Source organism: Beta vulgaris, chromosome 5 (assembly GCF_026745355.1).
Source record: "Beta vulgaris subsp. vulgaris cultivar EL10 chromosome 5, EL10.2, whole genome shotgun sequence".
Lineage (NCBI taxonomy): Eukaryota > Viridiplantae > Streptophyta > Magnoliopsida > Caryophyllales > Amaranthaceae > Beta > Beta vulgaris.
Window position 1 is genome coordinate 33,011,653 of NC_079206.1, and position 11,995 is coordinate 33,023,647.

At 34.6% G+C, this 11,995-nt stretch overlaps 1 protein-coding gene and 1 long non-coding RNA gene across 5 annotated transcripts in view; one reads left to right on the forward strand and one right to left on the reverse strand.

The window, feature by feature from the left end:
- LOC104893763 (nifU-like protein 4, mitochondrial) overlaps nt 1–7,688 on the forward strand; it is an 11,380-nt gene extending 3,692 nt beyond the window's left edge. For both annotated transcript variants that reach the window (XM_010679901.4, XM_048644604.2), the window contains 4 exons: nt 2,948–3,123; nt 4,161–4,264; nt 4,352–4,463; nt 7,456–7,688. In XM_010679901.4, the coding sequence (XP_010678203.1) occupies nt 2,948–3,123; nt 4,161–4,264; nt 4,352–4,463; nt 7,456–7,515 (452 nt within the window). In that variant the 3' untranslated portion in view covers nt 7,516–7,688. The remainder of the gene's footprint in view (nt 1–2,947; nt 3,124–4,160; nt 4,265–4,351; nt 4,464–7,455) is intronic.
- An 877-nt stretch (nt 7,689–8,565) lies between these two features.
- LOC104893765 (uncharacterized) lies at nt 8,566–11,637 on the reverse strand. 3 transcript variants are annotated; one of them, XR_008969439.1, is made up of 4 exons: nt 11,167–11,637; nt 9,862–9,936; nt 8,908–9,145; nt 8,566–8,720 (listed from the first exon to the last, which is right to left on the reverse strand). It is a non-coding gene; the product is annotated as an uncharacterized LOC104893765 (long non-coding RNA). The 3 variants fall into 3 exon arrangements; XR_007274348.2 differs by lacking the exon at nt 8,908–9,145 and having other exon boundaries at nt 10,738–11,637; XR_002039996.3 differs by lacking the exon at nt 8,908–9,145 and having other exon boundaries at nt 11,167–11,636.
- Nucleotides 11,638–11,995: the final 358 nt, after the last annotated feature.

Genomic DNA, 11,995 nt, shown 5'->3' on the forward strand with positions numbered 1-11,995 from the left:
GAATGAGGGTTTTTATTTAAAAAAAATTGAGTTAGATTAACGTAGGTACACTTTATTTGTCAATATTTTTTTTACATCTCAACCATATTGATTGAGCTTAATATGGAAAATTTCCAAAATCTAACTTTCTCAATCTTGGAAGAGTCCTATTATTTAAGATAGCATAAGTCAAAAATGTATTTTTCTTAGCAAGGTATATAATTTGTTGTTATGTTTGTATCTACTGCATAAAGGTTATAGTTTTTGTACCTTTGCGTGCTTTGGAATATAAAGCTCTCTTCTTTCATCATCTGTAAAGGATTCTAATTTTTTAATATCACCCAATGCTACCCATCTTGTGTTGAGTAGATTTTCATGCTTTTTCTAGCATCACGCTATTTTTCTCTTAGATTGGTGATTGTGAACCTGTTAACTTACCCTTCAAGGATGCTCAATTTTGCCTGGATATGGTGAATGGATGCCCAATTGACATGCGCAATTTGTTTGTCTTCCTTTATGCTTTGAAATCTTCCCATCTTCTTGAGAGGGTATCTCCTTTGGTCTTTAACTTCTAATCCTTTTCCTTCCACCCTTCAATAACCATTTTATAGATATCATGGCCCTTGACCATGGAGTACACTGCTACATTGACGAGTTTTTGGATTTAGTATAGGTTTTAGGCAGGGTTGTTTGTCGTTATTTTCACTTTTGTTTTAGTGTCTTCTGATTTAGTGTGGTCTCTTCTCATTTTTTTGAGAACCTGTTGTAAACTCATTTTTGATTTGATATCAAGAATTGGAAGAGTGACAACAATGTGAAGATTAGATTTACAAGGAAGTCAAAGTTTGCCAAGGATAGATCAAAACTTCGGAAATGAACAAAGTCTTTGTGGATATTGGAGGCTAAAACGGGAAACTATTTCCGGATTTTGCTAAGGTTTAGGGAAACTTACAAATTAGTTAGAAGGGTAACCAAAACATGTAGTGATTGTCTGATAGACATTACCCTTTTTTGGATTCCTAAATGGCTATGTAGAATAAGCATGATCTATGAGGAGTGAGAGAGGAGCATTATGCTAAGTATTAGATATGGTTTTTTTTGGGCCTTAGCTTACTTAACAATAAAGTGATGCATGGGCATTGCCGCATCGGTGACTTGAAATTGTTACTTTCAATTGGAACCGTATTTTTTAGGCATGAGTTATTCTACTTATTAGACCGCTGTTATGGGTAATTTTGTGTAATGCTCTTTAATGCAGAACCTAGGTAGGGTTTAGTGCAAGGTAGAGGGCCTGAGATGACAATCGAGCATTATGCAAAAATCAAATAACAAACCGCTGTGCCCCAATTACTCTGAATTCTGAACTACTGTAGACTTGGCATGTCATGATGACCAGTAGCATTGTCTTTCTACCTTCATCAGTCTTCAGAGTCACCTTCCTCTCGCTCACAGGTGCGAAGTTATAATCTCACTTTCAAAATCTTACAAACGTCACGTCTCTGGCAAATGGAATTAGTAGTTTCCATTGTCAAGGCCTGTCTGTTGCCTTTAGCGCTTGCTGATTTTGGTAAAAGGTGACTTTATATGAATTTTGTTGGAAGTATCCTGACTTTCTCAGCTTCCCCTTGATAAAGAAGGACAACTTCACATCTGACTAACCATTACTGGCTTCTATTTGCTGTCCTTGCTTTATGTTCTCTGCCTCTCTGGTCTGAACTTGAAGCCTCGCAGGAGCGTGGAAAGTGTTTTTCCTTGGGAACTTGCTGACAAAAGTTCCTTAGTTAGCAAAACCGTAGGTTCTTGTCTTCAAATAAAATTTTCCAATACATCCAAGTTGTCATCTGATGCATTTTTTGTGCATCATAATTGAAATTCGATTCCTTGGCCAATCTGTCCAGATAATATAATATTTTGTTATCGTTATTGAGCATGATTATTAGACTCCATTTCTGAATTTTAGTTGAATTTTTAGGACTTAGGCCTATAAAAGGCTCTCATTTATTTGCGGGGGGGTATCATATAATTGAATGCTATATTTTCTGTTGTGTGGTGATCTTTGTGTTGCTCCAATGCATTCTTTGTTCTTATGCTTACTGATTAATTTTGGTAGGCTTTAGTTGGTAAAATTCAATGGTCCTTTAAGAATTCTTGGTTAGTTTGTCTCTAGACTTTTGCTGGTGACCTTGTTATCTCTCTTTTCTTAAATGCAATTGTTTTCTTAAATAAATTGTTTTCAAATTTTGTACTTCTAAGAACTAAAATTAAAAAAATCCATTTATTTTGTTGTTTCTTATTCCGTTTGAGGATTCCTCGCCTTATTTACATGTTCTTTTGGAAAATCTTTGAGTTAAAGAGTAATATATTAAAAGAAAAAAAAGAGAAGATAATAGAAAGAAGATAATTTTGTTGAATGCTTCTTTAGGCTAAGGGCATCATTACTTATATATCTGGCTGCCTCTATGCTCAATGTCTTTGTGCAGTCGAGGGCTTGTTGTTTTATCCCACTCCTTAGCCCCTCGTCTGTAAGCATGTTGATACTGCTTTTGTGTCTTTTTATGACAAATTGTATCACTTATCCTCAAACCAAGGAAGATCTTATCTTCATTGTATTTCCTCCAATCTAAAATTATTGCAACTCTTGCCTTTGGCAGGAGATTCAGGAGGGAGTTGGAAGTGGGCTATAGTGTTAATATCTACGTTAAATTAGGGAGAGAGAGAAGTTGTATAATGCAAATGGTCCGATGTGTGGGTGTATCTTTTTTTCCATGTATAGAAGTATTGCCTTAATTAAATAACAACTAAAAAAGGCTGTGTTGCAATAATTTTGGAGCGGAGAAAGTATATTATAGGAGGCAGATTAATTGAACTGTATCATTTTGGGCCCTTTGGCGCTTGCTTTCTTAAATGAGCTTATTTTGCTGCATCAGGAAATGACTTTACTAATAAAATTTATGATTCATTTTCACAGGAGTTACACGGGTCTTCTTTGGATCCGATTTTGTAACAGTAACAAAGTCTGATGATGCATCATGGGATATTCTGAAACCAGAGATTTTTGCTGCAGTTATGGATTTCTATACATCTGGTCAGCCGTTGTTTCTGGATGAAAGCACTGCAGCTTCCAAGGATACAGCTATCCATGAAGTATGTGCTCGAACCTTCCATCATCTGTTTATTATCTTAGGGTTCTCAATAAAATAGTGTGCAGTATTACTTTAAATTTATTTCTAGTTATGACTTATGAAACACATCAACATTAGAGTTATCCAAATACTACCTCAATTTCTTAATAAGGGACAAACTGCTCTTATATGGAAATATCACAATAAGTGATAGCAAACTCAAATGGCGAAAAACAAGTCGTTGTCATGACAAATATGCCACTAAAAAGTAAGAGGGAACTACTACTTTCTCGTTTCACCCCTTCGATTAATTTACTTTTTTGTTGTCCCAACTTTCTCTCTCTAGATTCCGTGGTTTTTCCCTACTTTCTATATGTTTCACTTATTATAAAAATGGAGGTAGTACTTCTAAAGTTTGTTGCTCAGGGTGGGGTAGGAAGAGTCGGATGTATGCATTTTGACCCATACACTGCACCCTTGATCCCCAACCGCTCCATGAATTGTTTATTCCTAAAGAGTCATGAAAGGTTTAAAAAACAAATTTTGTCTCCACATTGACTACTGGGTAAGAGGAATTAAATTTGCTATTCTCAAGAGCCATCAAACCAGCCCAATCCAAAAGCTGATAATCTAGGAAAAAACTGTAGTCAAGTTTTTTGATGAAAACAAAGATCTTGATCGAGATAAAAGATGCACTTAAAATATTACAATAAATTCTGTGTCTGGCCTATTTATTAATCAGAAGATTTAGCATAGCATGACGATTCTCTTATCTTATAAGCATATTTGGTATTTGCGATCACTAATCGACGGCCCCTGCTGCACATGGGTTTGAAATCTTATAATTATGTAAAGGGACTTGTATGTTATGCATCATTGGCTATATCTGTGAGTTTGTGTCTGTGTTGGTGGCTGGGTGGTTTGAACTTGTTAAACTTGTGTCCAAACTCCAAACATCTGATATATGTTTTTTGAACATTGAAAAGAACCAGAACTTTGCTTAAGCTCAGAGCATAGACTTTGAGAATCTTGATTGATAGTGCATACGTTATGTTGCAGGATGATTCAGAAACTGTTGCTATGATAAAAGAGCTACTGGAGACTCGCATACGACCAGCTGTGCAGGACGATGGTGGCGATATAGTGTATAAAGGATTTGATCTGTATGTTTCTGTTTCTCATGATAAAATTCAGTCTCATTCTTCGGTTGAATCATAGTGCCTATTGATGCGTTTTGGTTTCTTTTTCAGGGAAACTGGAATTGTTAAACTGCAGATGCAGGGAGCATGTAGTGGTTGTCCTAGTTCATCTGTGACTTTGAAGTCTGGCATTGAGAACATGCTAATGCACTATGTACCTGAGGTGAGCCTCAAATCCTTGGACATCTATATAGATACAACAACTATATGAAAATGAATGGAAACATCCTTTACATTCTCTTCGATGTGAACAGTTTTTTTTTTTTTTTTTTTTTTTTTTTGCTGTGGACTAGAATTGCAGTATGTGGAGAAATTTAGCTTGTGCTTGCTTAATATTAGATATGTGATTGAGAAATAATTTATTGTATCTTTCTGCTAAAAAGTGTTATCACATTACCCAGCATTTAGTTTGGAAACTTGAATGTATATCAATAGAGGTCCAAAATACTTCTCGAAAATTCACTTTCTTATTTTGAGCATTTCTGTTAAGCGCTCAAAATCTCTTTTGCGAGTTCTTTAGTGAACGTAATTGGAAGTTCGTCACCTCTCTTGCAATGAACATGCTGAAGTTTACCTATACAATTTCTCTTACTGAATGATGCTTCACGTATTATGCTTGGTTTGCAAATGGCAATGGCTATTATTGACAAGACATGGGTGTAACTCTCTTAGATCGGACAAAATATGGTTCTTGTGGAGTGTGTATTGTGCAATTGTTTCTTGCTTCTGTGACTGGCGTGAAGATACACCATTTCCTAGTTTAAAGGAACAAAACCTGTGCTCTTCAGATTTTCTTGAGAATTCCCTCAATCTCTGTATGTAACTTATCATCCCCTGATTTAAAAGAAAATGCAAGAGTCTGAAGTTTCCCTTGACATATTTCGAGATCCTCTTGGCATTTGGCAAGATTAGCGGATCTAGTATTTGAGGTTAGGGTAGCGGTAACACCGACCAATACAGTAGTATACAAGACAATTTCTCTACAGAAGTATATAAGATGAAAACGGTTCTTCATAATATCTTTTACAGTTATGGGCGCCTGGGCTAAGCCAAAAATTATACTACATGAATCAAGGCACATGACATTACTAAATATTTGTCCTAAACTCTGCAATTTACGTCCTTTTTTTGATAAACTCTCAAATACCCCCTCGCTCTCTCATTTCTTTAGTCTTCGGTTTCTGTCTCACAGCCCACCCCTCAAAAGGTCCGGTCACGAGAAACTTCCCACCAGAAATTTCAGATGATGTACTAAATTTCCAATAATTCAAATTAAATTAAAAATTCTTCAAAATCAAAGCAAATGATAATCAGAAGTAAGCACTCCAAATAAAAAACCTAAATCACTATAAAGAGGAATAAGTACACAGGAATTGTAAAGAATAGAAGCAGTTTGTTGAATAGACCAAGTTAAGCTGCAGAATATTGGAATCCCAAAACCAGCACCCAAAGATGCAGATAAAAATGAATAAATTGAAGAGGCAAAAGAGAAAGAGTTAGTGAACTGATCACTGCCATTTTTTAAGCTACTGAATGAATTTTCTTCAAAATGTGAATTGGGAGAGAGAGAGAGAGAGAAAGGAAAGGTAGAGTAGGGAGAATTCTGATCTTCCGACCAATAATCAAATTTTTGAGGGTCACACATGCCACCCCTGGCTACTGTGTAGATCTGACCCTGCTTGGCAACATCTAAGTGAAATTGACTAGGATTTTGCACAAAATTCAAGATAGAAGATGTTGAAAATGTCAGATCTGGTACAGTTTCTGTAAGATGAGACAAGCGATTTATTATGAAATTTTGAACTGAGTATCGTGCCTTCTTGAATTCATCATCCTTGTAGAACTCCTCATTAGTTTGAACTTTGAAGTAGAATGTAATAGGACTAAACTTTCTATCTTGGAATGCTGCCATTCTGCATACTTTTTGGTCAAATGAAAATATCTTTTAACATCTCCGCTCGAGGTCACTAGGATGACCTGGCAGATGGGGTACATAAGTATTTAAAAGAATGGGGTCACAAAGATAGCATCTGCTCTAGGCAAAAGTGAGTGGAGGAGAAGGATTAAATTGCGTATCATGGAAATGAATCTTGGTTAGTGTAGCCAACTGCATTCTTTTGGGATTAAGGTTCTGGTGATGTTGTTATAAAAGACAGAACTTCTCTTCTGTCTTACCTAATGTAGACAAATGTCATCCTTATGAAATCAAAAGAATGAAGTACTTCGTATTGAATAATTTGTTTACGAGTGCTTATCTATCTCCTCTTTTTACACTTGCTCTACGCTCCATCCTCGGAAAAATGGTAGATTATGCATTTCCTTTATCAGCACAAGTACAGTTATAGCTTGTTTTGGTAGGAGAAGTTGAAGGAAAGGAATGAAACCACTTTCCAGCTTTGGGTTTCATTAATTTTATAAAGATTTATAGCAAAAGAAAATAACTGATGGGAGAGACTTTGTTTGGAAAAATCTTTCTTCCCTTTCCTCCCAATTCGGTAAAATTTGAACAAAAATGTAAAGCTTGTAACATTAGAAAATCTTGCTAATGTCACAGGATATTGTCATCTTTGTGGAAATTCTTGTCTTATCAATTGCAAATGTTAGCTGATGTAGATCACTAGATGTCAAATTGTGATTATAATTTGTACATCGGGAAAAGAGATTAAACTCTTGTTGCAAATCTTTTTGACTGTCATGTGATCACTGTGTTATGCTCTAGGTCTTTTTAATACGGTTAGATTGAAAAACTATTGAATGCTTCTCTAACGAGGGCAGCCAACCATGGTTGACTATTTCTGTTGCTTTGCCTATTTACAGAGTATCGCTAGATAATAAACTTTGTGACTTGTGATTTTAGCAATACAAAGCTAAAGAGAGAATCTCATTTGCACATCTTTAAGAGCGGAAAATGATAGTTGGAGGGAGAGGTTTGGTTAATGTTCTGAATTCGAGGCTTTGGTGGGTTGGGAATTGGGATAAGTTTCAAGCTATGATTGAAAAGTTCTCTGGGCCTTTGCGGGTCAATTTATGTGCTGGGGAGATGTGCTTGTTAGCAGAATCTGTCGGGAGTATTTTCGTGTCTTTCTTCTATTTTTATTACTTGTAAATTATTCTTTTTTGTTTTGGATATGAAGTTGAATTCATGATACTTACAGGTCAAAGGGGTGGAGCAAGAGTTGGATGCTGAGGATGAAGAGGCTACTGCACTGGAATAGAGTTTTGGACATTTCATCCAAGTGAAAGCCTAATTTGATGGGAATTAGTGGATTTGATGAGTTTCCATGTGTAAACTTCTAACTATTATTTTTGGCCCGACATTTTAGAATAAGATGAGAATATTAAATATTGTTCAAAAAAGTTACGCCTAGTTGTCTCTTGGTACGCCTAATTGTCGTGTACACTTGATTGTAGGTAGATGTGTTACTGAATGATAGGTAATTTGCTGAACACTTTGAAGCGGGGAAAGCATTTCCACTCAAGCGCACAATATTTTAGTGGCGATTTTGAGGGAAAAGAATGGTCGAAGGGATTATTTGAATTTTTTCATAAATAACGTTAAAAAGAGTATTAAATCTTTAGATGCGTCAAAGTTTAAATTAATTCTATAGTTACCGTCCACGTAGGACAGTACGTGAGAAAATTATTATTTTTGTATTCCCCAAAATAAATCGCTACTTAGAGTAGTGGTTAAGTACAATAAACCGTTGTCCTCAGTAGCGGTTTATGAGCCTAAATTGCCACTTGGGAGTAGCGGTTCTATGTGGCCAGCAACTGCATATTTGGGCATTTGTAAATCTCTCTTTTTCCAAATACTTTCTCAATATAAAACTTAGAGAATCATCAAATCATTATTGCCCGTGTGATGACGTAACGGTTTATTCAAAATTTTGCTGCGAAAAACATATAACTCAACTTTAGAATTGAAATAAAATAAATAATAAAACTTTAAAATCAAACAACATTGTCAACTTTTACTTCAAACCAAACCTAAATGTAAATATATCTACTAAACAGTAATTAAATCAATATGCTACATAAGCTCTCCATTTCCAAATCCCCATGATGCAACATCTGCACACCTGTAGATGTCAATGCACTACACCAAAAATGTAACATCGTACCCCCGTCGACCCGAACCCTTCTTCATTTAGTAAAACTCGAGATTTGAGGGAAAATAAATCCACGAGGGTTCGACTCGACAGGTGGCGCGACCGCGCGCACATATCTCCTTGGAAATAAATGCAAGGCTAAAATTAAAAACAAACTAAACTCAAATTCATTAATCCTTACAACCGAGTAAATCGTTCATTAAACAATACTAATTACTTAAATGTTTCAGAGTTCCAACGGAAGCTAATCATATGCTAAGTGGATGACAACTCTAAATGATCTCCCATTAGTTCTCCCGTCGATCACCCACCTGCACAAATACATTGAAAAGAAACAAGAGAAACAAGCTCCCAAAAATCAGAAAAACTGAGTAATTCCAACTTCATCTCGTAAAATACATAAGTTGAAAATACTTTGTAAAATAGTAAATTAATAGTTTTGGAAAGAGAGGAAAGAGAATGCCAGTAACCCGGGGTCAATCCCCTGTAACCACTTACTTCAACATTGTAGACCGGGGCGAACCCCTGTAACCACCTACTTGTAGGGCGAACCCCTGTAACCACCTATAGATATTGTAATGGCCATAATAACAGAGTCTCTAGTGTGCACACCCTTTCTACTTGGATCACAACAGGATAGAAGGAAGACAATAACAGAATAATCAGCATAGTAACCAGAGAACCTGTAGGGGCCGCTGAACCACTCATACATGACAACCTGTTCATCATTTCCCTCCTATATTTTACTTTACGTGATTAACATATTTTAATTCAAGTAATCACATAAATCACGTACACATTTACGTCATCTTGTTCATCCAGTGTGAACATATTCAATCAATCATAATCTCAATCCATCATAATCTCAATCCATTTTTCAATAACTCATTGCATGAACACAACCGTCACTTGAATTCATTTATCACTTCAGATTCATAATCATTTCATTATCACAAGTTCTTACCAATTCCAACTTTCATATAATCTCAATATTAATAACAATAATAACCATAATAATAATAATAATAATAATAATAATAATAATAATAATAAATAATAATAATAATATAATAATAATAATAATTATTAATAATATATAATAATAATAATAATAACAATAATAATAATAATGATAATAATAATAATAATAGTAATAATAATAATGTTAATATTAATAATAATAATTATAACCATAACATTACTAAATGACATTAAACGATTTTAATAACGTTATAATAACCATCTTTGTCATATCGTACATCGTCTATAGTCATGATTCATGATCGAAATCCATAATCGTTGTCCATTTTGTCATTCGTATTTATAATCCACATTAAGTCGATAATCCATAATTATAGTTCATACTTATAAATTTTATAAGCACATAATAATCACGTAATCAATTCATTTTACAGTAACGGGGTCTATGTTTAGATGGACGTCAAAGATTACCTCGTGACACGTGCCCAAAGTTAAGTTCACGAACGTATTAGCACTCTTGATATTTCTCGCCTACGAAATCGAAGTCTGCAATAGATTTTAACGAGATCTAAGTTAGTTCCTAAATAACCCCTTTTCATAAACAAACAATAACTTAAAAAAATTCTTAATGATCTTTAAGAGAGTTTATAAATCAAAGTGAATCATTTACGAAATCATTTGAAGTATTCACAAAATTACTTCAACTTCACTTTTATTAACTTGAACAATTATTTAAACATGAAAAACTAACTCTATTATACTCCTTGTTTCATTTTAGAAAACTAAGAAATACTCCCTCCGTCCCATAATATAAGTCTTGATTCTGCTTTTACACGGGAATTAAGGAAAACTAGAATCTTGTTTTATTTAAATAAAAAGATTCATTTTAATTGGGAAACACTTACATTTTTTTTTCTTTTTAACAAAAAAATAAAAACTTAACATTAATGTTGCATAGTTTGATGTGTAGAGGAGTTTAATGGGTTTTGAGATTCTATTTTATCATTAATAATGGTGCATTGGAAGCTGAAATTATGAGGACTTTTTGGAAGTTAAATTATTTTCATGAGGGTATTTTGGGTATAATTATTGATTGAAAATAGAAACAAGACTTATATTTTGGGACACTTTAAAAGGAAAGGGGACTTATATTATGGGACGGAGGGAGTATTTATCAAGTTTATCAAAAAAACCAAGTTAACTAAAAAGACTAACTTAATTAAGTAGGCTAGTTTAGGAAATTATGAGTTTTAGTTTTAAAAATAAAAGTAAACAAACAAAACTAATTAAAAACCAATTAAATTAAAGGAAAAGGGAAAGGAGGCTTCAAACTTTGAGTTCCTTAACTGAGAAACAAATGAGGAACGAAAGAAGGGGAGGCAAAACAGGGGAGGCACGAAGGAGGAGTTCGAAGCAGTTGTGGTTCGATTCTGGCGAAGCATGGCCAGGCTCAGGCGGGAGTTAATTAGTCAAGGTCCGGGTTTAGGGTGGTGAGTGAGGGAGGCTGGCGATTTTCGTGGTGGCTGGTGTGGGCTGTATGGGACGCAACAGAGGCCGCAAGGGAGTCGCGTGGGAGAGGAAGACTGGCGGTGGTCGATGGTTCTGTGGTGGTCGATTGGTTCAGGTGGTTTCAGGCGGTTATATGGGTGGTCGAAGGTGGCGGTTTCCCGTGTAGAAAGAAAACAGAGGAGTTGTGTTTGGTGGTTTAAATTTCTTTTTTAATTTTCAAAATCAAAAATCAGAAATCAAGGAAGAAAGAAATGAATTGAAGCGAACCTTTTGAGATTGTTTGCTTGAGTAATATGGTGAGTAGAGTTCAGTATTTGTAGGAGGATTTTTTGTCACAAATCTAATGATGGATGTGTGAGGTGTGAGGGCTATGGTTTAGCTTTTGAAAAAAAATTTGCCCCTAATGTCTGAAATATGGACTGAAATTCAATTATTTACTGACAAAGCTGAAATTTTTATGTTGAAGATCTTGGTTCTTGTGTGTTGTGAATCAGACGAAGAAGAAGGGAGGAGAGGAAGGTGTTGAAAATCTTGGTTCTTGTGTGATGGAATTCAGATGTGAGAGAAGGGAAGGAGATGAAAATGATGAGTGGAGTGAATCACGTTTTTCACCCCTTTTTTATTTTATTTTAACTTTTATGTCTAAAAATCATGTGGGTTATGGTTTGGCATTTGGGCTTTGTTTATATGGATGGATAACTTGTATAAGGGTACCCATAACTAAATAAAGAGTTTAATTATTTAGAAATAGTGAAATGAGTAATAAGATAAATAAATAATTTAATTGAAACTTGTTAAACAAATCAAAACTAAATGAAATAATTATTTTAATAAATATAATTATCAAATAAAATCGCATTATCATAAAATAAATTTTGAGTGGAAATAATTTTAAACCTTAATAAATAATAAAATAACTTCTGAAAATTCGGAGTATTACATCTACTTCTCCTTAAAAAAAAAGTTCGTCCTCGAACTTTAAAGTTAGATATTTAATATTAACGAAACATTAGCTTTGCGCTTTGTTAGTATTACATTCGGTCCCACTTAAGGAGTTTCGTCCTCGAAACTCGATAATCGTACCTCAGAAAAGAGT